This window comes from Ambystoma mexicanum, chromosome 4p (genome assembly GCF_040938575.1).
Source record: "Ambystoma mexicanum isolate Mex_15411 chromosome 4p, UKY_AmexF1_1, whole genome shotgun sequence".
NCBI lineage: Eukaryota > Metazoa > Chordata > Amphibia > Caudata > Ambystomatidae > Ambystoma > Ambystoma mexicanum.
The window spans coordinates 669,733,299-669,754,176 of NC_090927.1; the positions used below are offsets into that span (position 1 = coordinate 669,733,299).

The 20,878-nt window shown below is 46.0% G+C and overlaps 1 protein-coding gene across 6 annotated transcripts in view; it reads left to right on the top strand.

Annotated features, from left to right (window-relative positions):
* The window catches only part of FAM135A (family with sequence similarity 135 member A), a 1,883,908-nt gene that overhangs the window by 429,341 nt on the left and 1,433,689 nt on the right, over positions 1-20,878 (top strand). For all 6 annotated transcript variants that reach the window (XM_069606210.1, XM_069606209.1, XM_069606213.1 and 3 more), the window contains one exon: positions 14,529-14,608. In XM_069606210.1, the coding sequence (XP_069462311.1) occupies positions 14,529-14,608 (80 nt within the window). The remainder of the gene's footprint in view (positions 1-14,528; positions 14,609-20,878) is intronic.

Genomic DNA, 20,878 nt, shown 5'->3' on the forward strand with positions numbered 1-20,878 from the left:
TAGCACTGAAAGAAATCATATTTAGACACCTTTCTCAATTTGTTTATAGTGAAGAATGGCTTGCTATGACTGCATTTTGAGAAAGAGTCGCTTCCGGTCATAGCAACAAATTAACTTTGGGGGTTTTAAACCTGTTGAAGTCGGCTTGTCTGTTTTAGTGGGCAATGTTTAGTTGATGGTTGTGTGTGTAGTTTTAATTTTAAGGGAAATAATGTTTCATTCCTTTTCATTGAGCTTAAGTGAACTTAAGTGAACTACTAGGAATTTATTATAGGTTGAGGCTGCAGAGCACTTGGCAGCCTGACCAATCAGTGATGTCCCTTTGCTCTGCAATTTGTAATGCCTTTGTCCGAATGATGATTCTCCCATGACCAAGTAGATCAGAGAGGATTTTTTTATTTTCCACCTCCAAACGGTGGCCACTTGTAAGATGTTATTAAACACTTCACCATCTTATGTGCTTCTGTTAAAACCAGTTTTACCTTTCTGCCTACCTATGTCGAAGCCCATTCTCCTAAGTGTTTGTGTCCGCCAAGATCATCCAAACCATATAGAAGATTTAAAATGAACCAATGTATCATTGTGCATAATTTGCTCTTGCCACTAGTCATTGGGTTGTCCTATTCGAATGTTGGCGAGTAAGAAAGTGTGTGTCTGTGTGTGTATAGAATTGAGGTGGTGAGTGAAATTTTGATGACTAGCTAGTAGCTAGCAATTTGAATTGGTGCCCCTTGAATATATGCAACTCTTTGTTCTCATATGGGAATTTAGTCATATTAATATTAGTTACTAAACCTCTGAGATTTTTAATCTCATGTAGAAGAGATAATATACACATCCTGTTAAGTGGGGTATTTTTAGATTCATCAAGGAGAGCTTAAAAATCTAATGTCCAAACCCTCCACTACCCACATTTCACAAGCGTTTCGATTCCTGCCGTTGGCTACTTAATTTGTTGACAAGCCAGTTTCATGAAACAGTAAATCTGAAGCTGATGGACTGTGAGTTGTATCAGTTGATGCACCCTAAGGAGCTTGGTGATTGGGCTGCAAAGCGGTTTACCTTTTTCTATAAGGAAAAGGATGTCAGACCGACCCGTTTTAGGTCACCAGGTGCTAAGCATTGAGCTGAGGAAAGTTCCTCGTTCCGGAAAGATGCACACTGCAGTAGGCCACGTTCACTAGATGGCTCGTCTAGGCATCATTCTTCCTCAAAGAGAATTCCGCACTCCAGGGACTCCTCGGGGGACAACAGCAGCACAGGTACCTTTACATTCCCAGTCCTCTGCTCCAAGTAATAGGAGGCTTTTTCAGCTTGCCAGGGCCCCTGTGCCGATTGCCTTGCCACCGGCGGCGCCGTCAGGATCCACCGTGCTTGGACGAGCCAGCAGAGAACCTTCTGGGGACCACTACTGTAGGTCTGTGGGCTCAGCCATTGCTCCCATGGTCCTAAACCATCCCTGTACTGAACCGCTCAGTCTACCGACTTCCGTCAATCTGCATTGGACTACTTTTCCATGGTACCTCCTGCATTGAGGCTCCTTGAGAATAAGCTCTGCATCCAATTGGAGTGTTCATTTCAAGGAAGGGGAACCTCTATAATGAGGAATGAGATCCTGTTCCCTTTTAACTGGAACCTGTATCCCCCAGCAAAGTCGCGCATTTCCTTGAGGAGTTTTATGTGGTAGATGGTGATTTTATGGAACTTGCCTCAAACTTGCAGGAGGCAAGTACGTTAGACAAAACTTCAGAGCTGAACATGTTACCTACACCAACACCTGGGAAATCTCGGGCCTCCTTACAGCGCCTAATGGCAAGGCTGATGGAGAATTTAGGTTGTTGCCCGCCTTCTAGCCCTCAGGTTCAGTTTGAGCTCACTGACATTCTGGACAAAGTTCTGCAGAGGGCGAGGCATTGCTACCCTTTAACTCAGTAGTGGAGCCCCAATGCTGGAATTGTGGAGGAAGCCTGCTTCCGTCCCAAAACTGGACTGGGACCCAGTGAAGGAACACAGACTGGCTTCTTCTGATTTGCCGTTTCTCTTCACATGCCTCCCCTGAGAGCCTTATTCTCGAGACTACCACAGCAAACCTAAAATTCCTCTTTCCCCACTTTACCTTCTTACAGAGCGATTAAGAGCCTGGAGGCCTGGGGTCGGAAGGTTTTTGCTTCTGCCAGTCTAGACCTGAGCGCTAAAAATGCCGCCTCATGCCCTAACAAATTTCCTTTGCCTCTGGTCGGCAGTCTCCAGCGCCACTGAACACTTGCCAGCTGGTGAGGTGAGAGGGCTTTGTGGCCCTGGTCACAGATTGCAAGGAGCCATCCTACCAGATCCTACAGTCTGGCCTTCACATGACAGACTGCATGGTAAACTGGGCCAGTGTTGTGCAGGTTCTTCTGGATGAGGACCTTGGGTTTTGCCCCCCAATGTTCAGGTAAAGCTCTCAAACATGCCTTTTGATGGTAATAATCTGCTTGGGGCTAAGGCAGACGAGTCCTCCCAGAGTTTTTAGTACTCAAATGCAAGTCTTTGGGCCTGATAGTTCAGCTGCAGTAGTCCGTTTCTCCCATGGGCAGGGGATTTTGACCCCACTCCTATGGTCCAGGAGGGTAGCTCTGGGGCAACACGGTTGTCTTGGAAGGAAGACAATGCATACCAACACAGGTTTGAATCCCGGTCTTGCGCTTAGAAACTCATCTCTGGTATTAATCGCGTTATAAAAGGAAAATTATAATTATGCCCGCAGGGGTAGGGGACAAGCTCCCTTGGGCAAGCTGCAGTGCTGTGTAGCCAGGGGTAGTGGCCAGGGCACTCCAATAGGAGGGTTGCCGTCCTCAACTGTGCCCTCTGCAGCCCCAGGTGCAAAGCCCCTGTCGAGGAGACTTCCACCACACAACCCTGGTGGTGAGGAGAATTTCTCAGTTCAGCACAGTACAGTTTCTCACCACATTCGTTGTCTGGGCTTTTCAGCTCAATGCCCACCTGACCACCCCCGTCAGCCAGTGCTTGCCTCCCGACACTCTGCTGATGGTTTCAGTTTTTTCAGCTTCTGCTGAAAAGCACCATAGAATGGATACCCTGCTCAGAATGAGGCAAGGGCTGACACTCCGTCTATTTCCTGGTGCTGAAGAAAGATGGGTGGAGAGGTTGCGTCCTATTCTGGATCTGCAGTTTTTGAACCTGTTTCTATGCAAGAACAAGGTAAAGATGGTTACGCTAGCCCAATTCCTCCAAGCCCTTGATCTACAGGACTAGCATGTATCACTGGATCTCCAGGATTCCTTCTATCTTTTGCAAATTCACCTAAAACACAGAATGTTCCAGAGGTTCTTAGTGAGCCATTGCCACTTCCAGATATTGGTCCTGCAATTTGGTCCGTTTTCCGCACCTAGGATCATCACCAAATCCCTGGCGTTGGTAACGGCTTGCCTGAGGAAAGATTGCAGTCTGTTGCACAGCTTGAGCTTTCCCTGGACTCCAACAAGTCTCAGGTTTCATAGTCTGTGTCCCTCTGACTTTTTGATGCAACTTTTTTGCTGTGATCTTAGACACTCCCCTGGGCAAGGGCTTCCCGCCCGAGGTCTGAGTGGTAAACATGTTTAAGATGGTTCATGTCCTTCAATTACAGGAGAGGGTTCTGGTCTCATGGCCTCCTGCATCCTTGTGGTACCAGAGGCCTGGCACCCTATGGGGCTGCTTCAGTGGCTTCTCCATTGTCGGTGGTCTCAGTTCCAGTGGTTCATCTCAGACATTTTGCAAGTCTTTTTGAGAGTATCCTGGGGACCTAACTTTGTGGTCCTTATGAGACAACTTGCTAAGAGGGGTGTTGATCTAGCAACCCTGGCAGCAATTGACAGTGGTCACTGATGCGTCCTTGAAAGGCTGGGTTATTCGCCTGCAAGATCTGGCAGCTAGAGGACTGTGGTCTCCTTCAGAGTGTGAGAACTCTTCAATTTGATGGAGTTGGGAGCAATCAGGATGGACCTGGTTGTCTGCCTCCCTTCAGTACAGGGCAAAGACGGTCCTGGTTTTGGCGGGCAGCACATTGGCCCTGTACTAACTGAGCAAGCAAAGCGATGCAGGATCCTTGCTTCTGTTCAGAAAAGCAACGAGACTATGGTCTCTGACAGCAGCTAATCTCGCCAGGAAGGATAACTGAGTGGGAGCTCAGTTAAGAGGTTCTGCAGGAGATTTTTTCCCAGTGGGGGCGGGAAACCCCTCAAGTGGACCTCTTTGCTTTCAATGTGAACAGGAAGTACACATTGTCCTGCTCCAGGGTATTTCCTCAGCAGGGTTCTCTAGGGGACGCACTAACGGTCAAGTGGACATTTGACCTCCTCCATGTGTTTCTGCCTATCCCAGTCATTTTGCTGGTTTTCAGAAAGCTACACCTGTTCAGGTCCAGGTTAATTTTGATGGCTCCGGACTGGGCCCAGAGAACATGGTACACAGAGACATGTCCATCTGCCCTCCCAGGCACCTTCTCTGTGAGTTAATCTGCTCTCAAATTTGAAGGGGTGGGTGTTCCGAACCTCAACAGCCTGGACCTTCATGCCTGGCTTCTGAGGGGCTAGGAGATAGGGGGTGGGATTTGTCGAATGACGTCCTGGACGTGGTCCTCTTGGCTCTGTAGCCTGCCACCAAATTAATTAATGCCAGTAGGTTGCGTACATTTCCGATCTGGTACGGGGAAGAGGGATATGGATCCTTGTCTTTGTTCCACATCCTCTGTTCCCGATTTTTTGTTTTCATTGGCCTGGGTGTCCCTGCAGATTGGGACCATGAAGGGGGTAACTTCCTGCCATTTGTTTTTTCTGTTTTTTCAGAAGGACCCCTAAACACCCCCTCTTATGTAATTTTTGCAGGGATAGTGCAACTCGCTTCCCCATGCCAATGTGATGTTCGGCCGTGGGATTTGAATTTAGTGTTAACATTTCTTATGGGTGATCCATTTGAGCCACTGCATTCTTGTTCTTTAAGTTTGCTAACCCTTAAGATCATTTACATGGTTGCCATCACTTCAGCTAGACTGGTGAGTGAGCTCCAGGTGTTATCTGTTGAACCTCCCTGTTTTTTAAACTTTTGTTCATACAAAGAACTTTACACCACACACAATAAAATACAAAAACAGATAATTATCGAAACATAATTACACATTTCCTAATCAGTAAAAACAATTTGATTCACGTTGTTATGGGGTGGGAAACAATCCAGAATTGCCCTTGATACGCTCCAGAGATCAGTATGGGAGGGAGGCATCGGTTTACCCTGCATACGCACCTATTACCTTGCGACACAGATCGGGGTGGTAAACGTCTGGATACACGCAGACCCCACATTACCTCACATCTGTATTGAACTAGAGATCATGGCCTCGTTAACCCCATTGCAGATCCTGTACGCCACCCACAACCAACTCCCGACGTTGCCCAAAATGACGCACCATATCCGTCGTGCCTGGCGGGATGCACACAAATTAATCGGCTGGAAAGGAAAGCCAACACTATCCCAACCCATATGGCACAACGCTCTCCTCCCGGAAATAGTGAAAATGGGCTCTTTTGGTCACTGGTGCGCAAAAGGAATACACACGCTAGCACATGTGATACAAGGGGGTCACCACCTGGACTTTCAGACCATGCAAGTGCAATTTGACCTGACACCCATGGACCGGTTTTGACATGCGCAGCTGGCCCACGCCATCCGCACCCAATTCCCTGACACAACAAACATACCCCCCTGCTCTCCGATTGAGACCAATATCCTCCCGCAACGCATCTCCTCCAAGGAACTCCACTCTTTATCAGGCCCTTAATTCATTCGGGGCCACACAGCTTGATAGGTTCTAAGCAAAGTGGGAAAGAGATGTAGGCCAACTGGAACCAGAAGACTGGGTGGATGCATTAATGTCCCCTAGAGAAATCGGTACAGAATCGAAACTGAGACTGAGAATCCTTCACCGCTCATACCACTCGCATACCGCAATGGCCAGATTAGGGGGGGGGGGGTAGAGGATGGGACATGCATCAGATGCAACACTGAGCCTGCTACCTTCTACCATATGATATGGGACTGCCGTGTGTTACAGGTCTTCTGGGGGAACTGTATTAACACGATCTCTGCTGCCCTGGCGACGCCAATCCCTAGGGATCCCAAAATGGTACTCTTGGGCATCTGGGGGGAAGTAGACCTGTCAAAATATGGGAAAATGTTTCTGGCAATTGCGTTGGGGCAGGCAAAAGACTTATTGCGGCTAAATGGGGCTCTGCCGATCCACTGTGCCTGAACCGCTGGAGTAACGAGCTGGACAGATGCACAGCTTCAGAACGCTGGATCTATAACGCGCGGGCTGCCCCCGCAAATTAAAAAAAAATGGGGCAATTGGCTTGATGCTCACTGAAATCCGCGGGTGGAAGTAGATTAGTAGCACTGTTAATATTAGTTACCTGCCTCGTCTCACAACTGTCTTACGGTCCGCTTTTGATACTGCCATACTGCCTGCATCTGTTATATGCCTATGATTCATGTTTGTTTTTACATTGTTTTGTTTAAACTTAATAAACAAAGTTATAAAAAAAACACAATTTGATTCCATTCTTATAAGGAAAATATTTACAGTAAATGAACATTTAAAATTCGTAGATGAAATTCCAACTACTCAACCATGATAATTAAAAGAGAAGTACATATTAGCACAATAAACATGATCATTAACCATCAATACATAATCATAGGTCAGCAGCAGACACAAATTAGCACCTCATGGAAACAATTCTTTTAAAACGCGCAATGCTGCTAATTGCCAACCATGAATTCTTGAGGTTGTAATGTACTGCCATACTAAACTAGACAAAATCTTAAAAATCCTGTAAAAGGTGACCAAAGTAAAATAAACTTTAATCATTTAAAGCTTGACATTCTAATAATAGATGGTAGATTGTCCCAATGCTCCCTTTTTCTTGGCAAAATCCACAACTTCTAATTTCTCGCTATATCCCCAAGAATCTCTTTAGTAGACATTTAACCATAGGTGAAGAAATTGGAAGCGCCAAAAAACACACAGGGATTTATTTAGATATTCGGGTAATACCCCTAAGGGACTTGCATCTAAAAACATTCCTGAATACAACGGGTATTTACGAACCTCTTGGATAGTAAAAATCCAATCCAATTCCCAGTTATTTTTTTTTTTTAGCTTTTTCAGGAGATCTCGACTAGTTCCAAGGTTACATTATAACATACTATAGCTCCACCACACTTGGACACCCAATTATTAAGTGGTACGCCAGTGTTTTTTCCTTAATCTATTTTTATTGCCACCAGATCCTGGGTTCCTCAGCTGACACCATTTGTGACAAAAGGACCACATTTTTTCCATAGAACACGAACAGCAATGGAGAGTTGGCCCAGTTTGTTTCTTATGACTGCTGCTGGGACTCCCGTTGGGAGTTTTAGAACTTTCCAACAGAAAAGGCACTGAAGTTTAACCCATTTGTCAGATGACATTAATAATAATGTTTCTGCACCACAAATAACAACCGGGACAAATTTCTTGTTATACTCTGATATAAGAGAAAAATAACCACATTTCTTGATTATCGATACGGTCTAGACAACCAAGGTAATTTTTGATGTTTGATAATTGAAGAACTCATTATTACTAGAAGCTTCAAAAACACAAATATACAAATTTGGAGACTGGTTCGAGTTCTTTCTTTCCCAAAAACCATTTAAAGGTGCTATAACAAAGTTTCCTTCCTGATTGAAAAGAAAAGACCTTCATTTTATTTACGTTTTGCAGTATGCACATCACTTACTGCAATGACTGACCTTATCATCAGCATGTTCTATGTGTAATGAAACCTGAAGAACTGTGAAGTTCTAGCTGGGGCAATTAGAAGGGACTTTTACAGGAATTAGCTAACCTGGGTGATGCCAACATAGAGCTCTCCTATTTCCCATTTTATTCTTAACCTGTAACTAAGTAAACAAAGTTTCCTTTTGTACTTCATGTCTCCTGCCTCATCCTTACCACCAGCGTGTTTTACCTGAAGAATGATGACCCTTCATTTTGTCGACAAGATTTGAAGAACTCGCACTTTGGGGGATGAGAAGCTGAAATTGATAAGGGCCACTGGAGAGAAGCGAAGCCTGAAGACTAATGTTGCCCAGCCCATATTGTTGAGCTGACCATGAGAGAGTAAAGCTGCTGCAGTCGAGATGCCATGGGGAAGACGAATGTAGAATCATCCATGGAGTTGTGTGCAGTAAAGGACCAAAGAGATTGTGCGCCTGCTGAGTGGATAGCAGTGGCTCAACCTGGGCATATATGTGATTTGAGACAACAGTTAAGTGGGGCTGTCTGTGGCCAGTTAGAACCCTAGCGACATCTCCACATTGACTGCTGTTCCGTCCATTGAAAAGGATTGTTGATCGTGTAGTCCGATCCGCGGTATCCTAAACGGCATTAAGATAAGATTTTAGAGATGAGGCCCAGAGCAATACTGGGGCTTTTGGCAAGTGTCAGTGTGAGCCGATGGCGGCACTCGCCAAGGTGTGCCCTGTGTACCCGCCTTGCCGTTAGGCTGGAACACAAGCTATGTACCTGGTGCTATTGCCTTAATTCTGTGAATTTGGAGGACACGGGCATTAAAGAAAGGGCCCTACTAACATTTCCCAGCATGGTGATATGCACGCATGATGTCAGCTTGTTCTGGGTGTTGGAACATGGAGTTCTGTCTGCATCCATGCTGGTTGCTGTTTACATATTGCCAATCATAATATCGAGGAGAAAGGATTCTTGAGGATTAATGGCGATTACAAAGTGGTTGGATAACATTTCACAGGAGCATCGTAGGTAATGCTGGATGTGACGCTGGGAGACAAAGTGTGTGCGGGAGTGCTGGGGGCAAAGATCCAAAATTACTTTGCCAGTATTTAAAGTAATCTGATGTGCAACGCTGGGTAAAAGGCATATAATGCACATTGCCATATGACTAGTTTTATATTTAATGCAGGCCAAGTGTTTGCTAACAATAGAGAGGGGGCATTCAACTTTTCTTCATGTGAGCGGCACTGGAGGGAAAAATTCAGGGTTTAAATCTGCTAATGAGAGTACAGCCATGCATTGCATGCCATTTACCCATTTGTTATACACCTTCATGTGTAATTGCAACATGTTGTTTTACATTTTAAGCGTCACTGCAGCGTGTTTCCAACACGTGTTTTTAAGCAATATTTGAGACCTGTGAGCTTTATTATACTGTGTCTTTGGGTTATAATTACAAGGGCAATGGGTTATTTCTAGTGTTATGATTTTTAAACTAAAATGTTTCATTTCTTTGGACTTGAACATTTTCAATATTAGATTATTGAAGTGAAAACATGACAAAGTAGAATATTGGTGGTGCATTTGTAAGTGTTTTTAAAAGGAGCTCTAATGAAAGTAGCACATTATTGTTTTAATGATAAGCAGTAATATGCATTTAGTGCTATTGAGTGGCAGTGAAATTAAATTATCAAGCAGCAAGTGTTGCAGGACCAAACTAACCCAAGTCTCAACAAACCACATCAGATCACATCTTTTATATAGTTTTGCAACTGTTAATACACTCCCAAATACTTTATTGCAAGCCACCCCCCAAACATAATGGACAAAACCCTCTTCAAAGAAATCCCATCTTTTCCCAATTCCTATGATTACATTGGCTAGTTTTATATTAATAGTCATCTTCAGATCTTATTCATAGTGCACCTCTTCTTAGGATTTGTCCGTAGTGGGTCATGACTTCAGAAGATGGTTAAACATTAGTATTGAAACCGAATTCATTACGAGCAAAAACTGGCCTAAGCAGTTTAAACCCTAACTCTTGATTTGCACATGGCTCGCATGAATATTCCCCATGATATGAGGAAGGCTGGGTGAATGATTTCTCTTTGAGTTATTGATGCTATCTCATTCCCCATGTCACTGTTACATTCCAACTTTCCAATCTACAAAGCTCCCACTTCATCGCACAATTGAAACTCCTGAATAGCCTTAGGCACTGGCTTGCCCCACGTTTTTCTACCGACCAGAATAAACAAACTCCTTCTGTCACGCTCTCAGGCCTCAGGAGTTTACATCTATCTACAGTACTTATCAGACCATAACAACTAATGGCTATTTTCTATAGCTGACCGCGAAGGTTATGAAGTCACTCATTCACCTGCCCTCTGCCTTCTGAAAACCTGGTAAAATCAGTTTATAAGTGAAAGTATGTTTTTCAAAAGAGTCCCAACTACCGTGGTTTTGATTCATTTGTGAGATTCATGAATTCCCCATGTTTTTGTATTGTATTGTGCATGTATGTTTTTACATTTGATGGGTTTAACATTTTCTTTCTGCATGCATGCATGCACGCTAATATGCATCATTTTCTAGAACACTAAAGTAACATATCTCATTCATAATTAACTACACTCAATGTATATAAAATTGCAACCTCGTTCCCAATTGGACTACCGCCCCAAATCATCAATATGCTGCATGCAACATAAACTCTTCGTAATCATGGTGACCCTTCCTGACTACCCCAACATCCCCCCCCTTTTGTTAATACAAAATAACAACCCATAATTATCTTCTTGGTGAACTACCCTACACTTATTTTCCAGACCTGCCCCCATATGGGCATACTCCTGCACCGAACAGACCCAATGTGTCCCCCCACCCTTCTCGTAATCTACCCAGTGCCTACGCAAGCATGTCAATTTGGTGGAGGGTAAAAGACCACTTCAGTTTGACTACTGGTATGGGATGACATAGTGGTGGCCCTAGCCTTGGACAGGGTTACGGTCATCATGGCAGCAACTGTTGGTACCTGGGCAGAGCAACAACGTAGGAGCAATTGACAAGAACAACAAGAATGAGAAAAAAGACAATTCTAAGTTCCATGATCTTTGCAACGAGGATCAACCAGGAAGGCACCCACGGGTACAGGGAGTCAATCCATGAGTCATTGGTGATCAAAGCCTCTGTTTCCATGATCTTTGTGAATGGCAGCAACAGTTGTGGTAAGCGTCCCGTTTTCCGTATCATTGGGAGGCACAAATGTGCAACAGGTACTCCCTATCTAACAGTATACCCCACCTTCCATTGCTGTTTGGAGGTAGAGTAAATACCGATTTAGCAGAGTCGTAAGCCCGAGTGCCCTTAATTGTTCCCTAATGGCACTGAACACCAACTCTGACACATTCATAAAGAGTAGGAGTTCATACCTGGTCACCTGGAGCCATTTGGCATTGGCTGCTGCTTGGACGCCTGGTGCCAGGAGTGACCAAAGAAAATCTTGGTGTGGCTAAAAAGCCAATATTGATCATTAATGTCTGCTAAAGCCTGTGATGATGCTGCTGAAAGGTAGTATGATCGTCTCCTGCGTTGAAATTGTTAGTGATTTTCGCCATCAAACATAGTCTTCAATGTGTCCATATAAGGTGATGAAAGGGACGCAAGGGGCACTGGACATAGATATAACTTCAGGCATTGGACGGACCAAAATCAGATGCTCCTTGAGGATCATGAGGACGGGCACGTGAAGATTAGAGAGACTGCACACACCTATCCAGGCTGGAGACAACTGTCTATACGCATAAGATCCACAGGTCCAGAAAATATCAAGAAGAGCAGCTGTACCTCCAGCAAAATCAGTGATGCAAAGTGTACGACTGCAGTTCCCATTTGTGCCAATGGGCACTGTTCCATCGCCCTTAAATCACAAGGAAAAATGGATACGTGTCTGTATCTTAACAGGTTTTTCTGGCTCCTTCAGCCACGTCCGATACTGCAAACGATTTTCCTGTACTGTCCCTCACTGTGTTTATTCGTGCCACCCCTTCTTCTCAGAATCCCCTCATTCCTCCAGCTCTGCAACTCTTCACCCATTGCTCTCATCAATTTTTGGAAAAATAGCTCCTTCCAAGGTCAATTGGGCTCTTTCAACACACCTGATTGTTTTGTGTTCTGCACATTTGGCAAATGAACAATCATCGTGGGTTGTCTTTCTTCTGGTGTGAGCATTGAGGGGTTTCTCTACACCCTTCTCAGGCTTCTTGTTCAAATTCACAATAGCCAGGGGAATGCCTCCCTTCCCATGTCCCTTCTCATAAACTTGCCTTTTGTGAGTCCCTGACCCAGGTTTCTTCTTTGGTTCGTCTAGGCAGACCTGGTTCACTCTCCTGCTACTACAGCCACGAGGAAGATGCAAATGGAGGCTCTCCTCCTGTTCACTGTTCGAGTCTCAGACCAGGTTTTATTCACTATATCTAGGTTTTGCTATACCCAGTCCTCCATCCTGCCAGGTACGGTAACCCTTCTTATTTCCTCTCAACACCGTATTTGTGTCCCAAACTCTGGTTATGCAATGTATCTTATTCCACATTACGATCCTGGTAGCCCCTGTGCCTTCTGGGGTTTTTCCAGATTCACTCTGCCATTCTCTGGGTCTTCTGTTGCCTCCAATGGCTGGCTTCCTTCCTTCTTTCGTGTTCATGCTATCCGCCGCATCTCTGCAGCTTTTCTCCAGGGCCTGGCTGCACATCTCTCAAGGACCATGTGGCCCGATAGCGTCTCTCGCCTGGACCTGTTCCCTCTGCAGTCTCTGGTTGGTCTGTGCACAGCAGACCGGATAGGGACGCCTGGGCTCCTCCACTCATGTCCCTGTCAGCAGTTCTGCCCCCTTCACTAGCGGGGACCTCTTCCTTGCGCACAGTGCCTCTAAGGAGGGTCTGACTCTCAGTCCTTCTTCTCTTTTTAAACAATATGAGCCTTCATAATTGGCACACTCAGTCAGGTTCTGAGGAGGATTCCTTGTGGTTCTGTGCCTCCTCCTCGTCTCCATATGTTTCACTGGGGATTCGATAATCATCTCTGTTCTTCCTCGTCCCAGTTAATACAGAGTTTTAATGCTACAGAAGCAAATGGAAGTGTGGGCTACAGGATGTTGAGTGAGGGGATAGGAGGATGTGTAGGGGGAGGGTGGAGGTGATGGAGTGTTTGCATACCGCCTTTCCCTTGGATGGTCATCCTTATCCCTAGAGAGGGAGTCTCTCCCCATGAGATCCACCTGCTAGTATCACCCCTAGGGGGACTATCAGGTAATGGCCTCACCTCCCTGCCCTCATTGGAAGGTGCTCCCCCTTAAGGAGAAGAGACGACATCCAAGGATTTGTCACACCTCCTATAGGCCACATCGTCCCAGTACTTGGGTCAGACAAATCCTCCAGGCTCTCCATGATCTTCTTCGTCCCAGTACTTTTGGTCAGGTTAACCTCACAGATGTTACAGGAGTACATAGGTCTACTCTTTCTTTGGTAGTCTGTGTTGGAAGAGGGGTCTAAGGGATGTAGGGGTGAATAGGGCATGCATGGAGGGTGGGTATAATGCTTTCTCCCGGGATGTTCTCCCTTGTCCCCAGAGGGGAGGTCTCTTCCCATGAGATCCTTCCGCTGAGTACCACCCCCATAGGGGACTATCGGGTAGCGGCCTCGCCACCCTGGCCTCGGGGAGAAGTGATGACATATCGGGATTCGTCACAGTGGCTATGAGTCTGTGTAAGGGAGGGAGGGAAGTGAGACGCAGGAGGGGGTAGAGTTGAGGGGGGATGTTTTGGAGAAGGGGGGAGACCAAAATGGAGTTGGCGGGCAGAGACGGGAGATGGAAGAGAGGTAAACCCAGGATAGGTCATTGTGAGGGTGAGATAGAAGAAGTGGGATAGAGCAGTAAGACTGGGGGACGAGTGTGGAGAGTTTGTGGAGAGAGAGATGCACACAGAGGCCTGTTTATCTCAGTAGGTCCCATATGGAGTGGCTACAACATTTAAGCCTCCCCAGAATAAGGGAGAGAATGAAACAGTAGAGTACTATAGCTGTAGAAAAAACAATCATGGAACAGGCCGTGGCCGATTTGGGAGCCAGGGCTAGGGAGGTGGGTGGCCCCTTTCAACGTTGAAGGAAAGGGCACAGGCATCGGCCCTAGATTGGGAGCCACAGGTGTCTATTTGTATACATACTTTTATGATGTAAATTAAAAACGTAGTTATGTTGTCCTATGGCTTATTGCGTATCTCGACACAAATGCGACGTCCTGCTTCCATTCCAGAAAGAACTGTACACGCTTGTAAGACCCGTTAATGAGGATCATTGGCAGACTAGTTGTTTCTTCTCTTTTTAATGAGCAGGACGAATTTAGAAAAAAATTGAGTGTTTTAGGGGTTAAAGCAACTTGCATGATACCACATCTCTTTTCAGGTAGCTCTTTAGCAACCTACGAAGAAAGACTGTTTCATATTTACAAAGAAGTCCAGAGTTCTTTGCTTCAAAAGTATCTATAAACAACCCTTGATGTTTTAAACTGATAAGTGGAACGTTCTAGAGTATTAAAATTCCAAACTCTAGTTCAGAGGCATCAAAAAGTTAACAGCAATTCTAGATTGACACCCATACTTCACTATCCGGTTTCTTAAACCTATTATTTTTTTGTTTTTTTGCAGCTTTTATCAGATTCGTGCATCAATGAAAATTCCCCCACGAATTCCACACAGAATAGAAGCTAGCTTGTTACGTCCTGCAGGTAAGTATTAAAGAAGCACGTTATTTTGAATTGCCTGTATTGTATGCTGCAAAGATGATTGTGATGATCTTGACTAGTTGAGCCTACAAATATAGTGCAGTGCCACAAGTGAAACCTGATTAGTTTCCTTCCTGGCTGGATTGAGCTCACTGCAAATGTGCCCCCAAAGCATGCTTGATTGGGACATTTGTGCCAGAGCAGCCAACTATAGTCACATGCTTATTTATAGATTTGGACCAAATGGAAAACTACACAACTGGGATTCTTTCAAAGACTCTCGGCACTATATTTGATTTACAGAGAGAGAAATAATCAGTTTAGAGTAAGATCATTACCGCATAGTGGCATAGTTGACATTCAGTGAGAAAGCTATGGCAGGATGAAGGACTGCTCCGTCTCTGGACCAACTTTTATTATCAGCTGAGCTTCTCCCTCATATTGAATTTGGGGACCCTCATCGCTAAGATTGATAGTGCTATTCCTGGGGGCTTTACCTCTTCCATTTGGTGTTTTTCTCCTTTACCAGTCCCATCAAGACATCCCCCAGAGGTGCTGTCACTGCAGGCCATTGGGCTTTTTTGATGCCCAATCCTTTGAATGGATTGTCGCCTCCCACGCATCCTCATCTTTGATATTCAATATCCAGCTTCAGCTGCTTCGGAAATATTGTTTGGCAGAGGGCGCTGTGCGTCGATGCAGTCGACTCAATGTCCCTCGAGGGCCTCTGTCTCGCGGATGTCATTGGAGGTATATATAGCATGCACAGCGCCCGTTGGCTTCAGTTCCGTTTTTCAGAGTAAGCTTACACTTCTAGAACTACAGCGCTTCAATAGTTTCATTCACGAAATACGAAAATGTCATCTTCGACACCGACTACCCCGAAGACCGGGTTTAAAAAGTGTCAAGACTCTGGTTCCAAGATGTCAATAACCGATCCGTATCGCGTATGCTTGTGGGATCTCGATGTGAAGCACAAGACCTTGGCCTGCTCGAAATGCCAATCTATGACCGGAAAAGCTCTGAACGAGCGAAAGGGGAAATTGGCGGTAGGTAGAAACCCCAAGAAATCCCGATTGACTTCCCCGTCGAAGAAACCTTCTTCGGATGATGTGGGAGGCTACTCTCCTCGAAGGAAGAAGGTGAAGAGGTCCAGGTCGAGGAGTGGCTCCCACCACTCCTCGTCGTCATCGAGGAAGTTGAAGAAGAGGTACCATAAGTCGGCCACTTCGACTTATTCGTCTGACTCCTCTACTGAAAGAGCTAGATCTTGTCCCGCAAAGGCCTCCACTCCTGCAGAATGGGAAGCATTCAGGTTCGAAATGCTGATAAAACAAAAACCCTCGATAAGCCATACTTGTACCGCACCTTCTAAAGCCGGTAAGGAAAGGGTTCGAGCCAAATACTGCGGACCCTTGAGCCCGGGACGAATGCCAGATCCACACCGTGAGCCGTCGAGGCCTCAGCGCGATGAGGAATCATCGAAGGGTCCTTCGAGCCGCAAGTAAAAGAATAAGTCGAGGTAGTCGACACCAGCTGCGCCATCGACACCAATGGCACCTTCAACACCATCAATGCCATTGGCACCTTCGGGGCCATCGAAGTCGAAAACGACTTCATTGAAAATATAGAAGACTCCTTGAGCATCAGGTTCAAAGTTTTGGAAACCTTTTACGCCTTAACCAAATAAAACATATACTCCTTTACCTAGAAAGGATTATTTTAAGTCACAAACCTCTATTTATGAGGACAATGACCCATCGGATAACGATGCGCCATTTAGGTTACAGTATGGTACACCAAATGTCCCTGATAACTTTATATCTGAGGAATCCAGGCTAAAAGAACTTTACAAATAGCCAGTGGAGTGGACACTTCACCAGAGTTATGTAAGGAACTCATGGTGGCAACAGTAAAGACAGACACAAGTGATCACAGTTCAAAGGTGTTTATTAAACTGTATAATGGGTGAGAAAAATGCCTAATCTAAACCTAAATCTAGGATGGGAGCAAGCTACGACCATCAAATAATAATAAGGCAGTCCTAGTGGCATCTTTTCAAATCAAAAGGGCCTATACTAAGAAACCTGTTGACAATCCTTACAACTAAGTTCCAAAATGGTGTGGGATAATGTTCACAAGAAAAGAAAAGTGTTCACCAAATGATAAGTCAGGCTGGTAGGGCTGGTGCTCCATTCCCCATGTTTTAGCATGGGACAAGGCAGGATCTTTGAGCACCGCGCACTCATGGGCCTCGCCAGAACGAGGTTACAGTTCCTTTCAACGATGCCAGGACCTTCTGGGGCCAAGTCTCTTTCCTCCAAAGTCTCTTGCCTAAGAAGGCTGGCTGAACCAAAAACAAACAAATAAAAGTTCCTTTGGTAATCTTTCTGGTTGAACAATTGCTCTTCGTCCTTTTGAATCCTTCTCAGCTGGGCTCTGATCCCTCTTGCAATGTTGGCCTCCCTCAACCAGGTTTACTATGGCCTATCACTCAAAAACATATCATTCAAAAGTCTTGATGTCTTTTTAAACTATCCATTGTGGACATCCCTCAGCCGGGTTCACACTTGTCATTATAATGTTCATGGGTACATCACTTTTTCCCCTTAATTCGCAGGCATCCCTCTGTCGGGTTCACATTTGCCAGTCTCACAGTTCAATCCGTTTTCTCCAATGTGTCAAATACTTTGTACGAGGGGTTTTGCTCGACCCTCATAGGACCACTTTGATACTTCACACAGGCCTCTCCTAAGGCCTCTTGGTTCTTGTAGTATCAACATAAGAACACAACCCAAAAAGGCTTCCGTCAGAGTCCTTCGACTGAGTGCCCTGCTACGCCTGACCACTCGGCTTCTGAACCTTTACTAGGGTTTCTTTAAAGTTCAATTACACAAGTTCTTTGTTCAACAAGGTTGCTGCCTGCAACCTTGGGCCCAGCACAGTTCGGCTTTACTATCCTGCCTTCTCCGATTCACCGGCTGTGCCGAACTGTTGGAGTTTCTTGTCTCGGGAGTCAAGGACGGTACCACGGTGGCAAGCCCTTCTCCCCGCTTTGGCTGTCAGCGAGGGAGGGCCCTGTGTACCCTTGACACCTGTCACACCACATGCCAGCTGGACTTTCCGGTCTTATGATTTCCCTTTCGTAGGCTTTGTGGGTCTGAGTTGAAAAAGGCATGGGCAGTTCCCCCTTCGTTGTCCCCTCAGGTCTTGCCGCCTTTCTCCTCCGTTTGAACTGCCGGTCCGGTGTAGCGGTTTCCTTCTGCGTTCAGCCTTGCTCAGTGTGCTCTTGTGCTCCGCCTTTTGTCCCTGTGGGGAAGGGGAAAGGGCTATCAGGTGTGCGTAGTTAATGTCAATTGCCTGACAGGTAAATGGCGCTGGTGTTAGTCTGTTGTCTGTCACAGTGAAGGAAAGTGTTTGTGTTGGGAAAGGGGGGTAGAACTTCTGAATATCCTACAGGGTAGCATGGGGAAAATGTGTTATAGGGAAGGGGGTACCGCGTCTCGCCCGTTGGTGTCCCACTTCTACTCACCGAGGATCCCCCATCCAGGAGGTCCTCCTGCACTGGTCCAACCCCAGGAACTGGATCCAATAGCGATGGCTGTGTCTTGGCCACCTGAATGACAGATCCCCGGGGACTAGCGGGTGAGACACCTTCAGGTTTCTAAGTTAGAATTCGGTAAAACTGAATCTGATGAACATGCAGATGCATCATATAGGCAGTTGATGTCTAAGGTTGTAGGTTACTTGGGATGGAGTAGGCTTACCCTCCCCTTCGAGCAGGATTATCTAACAGACATCTTTGATAAAGGTCCGCAAAAGAATCCCATTTTACCTTTCCACATTGCACTTCAAAAAAGGGTGTCTGTCAATTGGGAGACACTGGAGTCTAGTCCGTCACTGCCCATCTAGTAGTGACCCCAACTACTTATCAACACACCCTACCCCAGAAAGTCTAGTAGTGCAGGAAGCTACTGCAGTCTCAACACAGGCAGCTTATCCAACCATCCCACTGAATAGGGATGACAAAAGGGTAGATGCATGGGCAAGGAAAGTAGTTTCTGCAGGGAGCATGGCTCTTAAATCAGCCAAATCCACATGTGCCTTAGCAAAGTTTTAATTCACTCTGTGGGACTGTAAATCTGTGGCGGCTGAGCATATTCCCGAAGGGGAGGAAAGAGACAGTCTCTTGGCTATTGTTAGGGACGCGTAAAGGGCGACTGCTGTGACTCCTGCTGTTTGGCTGTGCTGCTGTTGGATTATTCCCTCCTGAATACAATTACATTTCATCACAGCGTGTTCCCCTTGCGCCCCTTGCTCTGTGTAAGGCCGGCTGTTCGCGAGAGAGAGAACCGCTGCAACGCAGGTTGAAGCCCTGCCCACTTTTGAGCTCTGCCCATTCCAGGAAGTGAGGATTCAAAACAGGAGCCCAGCAACCCTTGCGGCGTGAAGCGCAGCCGCGTAAAGGGCGATGGCTGTGACTCCTGCTGTTTGGCTGTTTGCTGCTTTTCTGCCGTCTGCCGACTGTAGGGCTCTTCTGAGGAGCTGTCACCTCAATTACACAAAGAGCTAGCGGGTCAAGGAGCAGAGTCCCAGTCCACTCCCTTGCTCTGCCCGTTTGATTGTGCTCCTTTTGGCCACGGCGACGTATACAATGACCCTACTGGCAGACGACCCACAAACCCGGAAAAAATCTTCACTGCAACGGCGCTCGACAAACCCTTGGTCCAGGATGAAAGCTGTCGCCGGGGCTAAGGTAAGCAAAACAACTGGTTGCGCGCTTATGGCTGCAAATAGCTCATTAACACTAACAAGCCCAATAACAACAAGGGGCACCAGTTCTCCACCGCCCCCAGCATCGTCCCTCGACGAGCGATGCGTGCCAGCTGATGACTCAAATCCATCTGTGCTGCCTATTGTTTCATCGGAAGCCCCAGCAGCCCAGTTGGACAACTCTCGCTCACTAGGCATCCCTGCTATCAATCTCTAATGCAATCAGCTTCTAACGGAGAACTTTCTGTAAGCACGCCTGCCAGCGAAACTGACTTGTTAGCACACCGAGCGGCCAACGTGGATTTGCTGAATTCACCCAGCGTTTCAGCCGCCATTCCGGTGCTTCGGTCTGACGCTAAAGCATCTGTCACATCACGACCGATTAAATCGGTCTCTACGGCCAATGCGCCCTTTCAGAACAGTAATTCTACAAATGTTGTTGATTTTTGGACAGAAAAAGGTCTCCATCACACTTGGTGACTGATGAACTGCTAAAAATCTCAAATCTAGGAGTGGAAAACCTCCCGACGAATAACTTGAGTTCCAAACAAGCTCTGAATAACAAACAACTATCTATTTCTACTATGGCGTCGACCTGTCCTCTCACTGCCAAAGACACTCTGCCACAGGAGGAAACCTCTAATTGTTTCCCGGCTCAGCCGGGTTGTCTACAGATTGGCTTGGTCAACTCCAAAAATGTATTGAGGCCCCCTGTTAATATTCCATGTTCTCTACTTTCAACCAATCCAACTTGCTCTCTAATTGATTTCACCATATTAAAACCAGCAGGTCGAGCTACTTCAGGAGCAGCACTTGAATGTACTGAACCTGAGAACGACAGTGCTTTGGCCTGCCAAGCACCTGATGGTGAGCGACCCTCTGTCGAGTATAAATGAACAGTTCACTGATGCCAATCCTTCAAGTACTCCTCAACTCTTAGCACCAAAATCCAATCCACTCCCCACTCACCTCGATCGGAGCGCGATTGCTCGTGCTAGTCGCCTGCAAAGAGTTGCTGAGCTCAAGGTAAAACGCACTTCCATCATACCTCCCTTGCACGAAAATCCAACGCTGAATGCGAGTACTCCGCACCCTATGCAACCTCAGTTCGGCGAAGAAGCTCATCCAATGAATTTTGCAAAAAAATGTTCCACCTTCAATCCACATTACAATCTGGACAATTCGGCTTGCTCTTCGTCACTCCATGATTTTGCACCTCAATCGTTTGGCATTTCATCTGAAGCGCTTTCTCAGATACATAACAATGTGCTAGCCGCCTCCGCTGTTGCCCTAGCACCATTCACAAACATTTTTGAATCACTGATTGGAACTATAAGTGATCAAGGTGCTGCCATTTCCAATTTAATGTCTAAAATGGACAAATTAGAACACTTTTCGAGTTTTCTTCAAGTTCAAATGACAACTAATGCTGAAAATGCGGTGAGATGGCAAGACAGGCTGAGCGATCTAGCTGCACGGCATCACTGCCAAAACGACGCC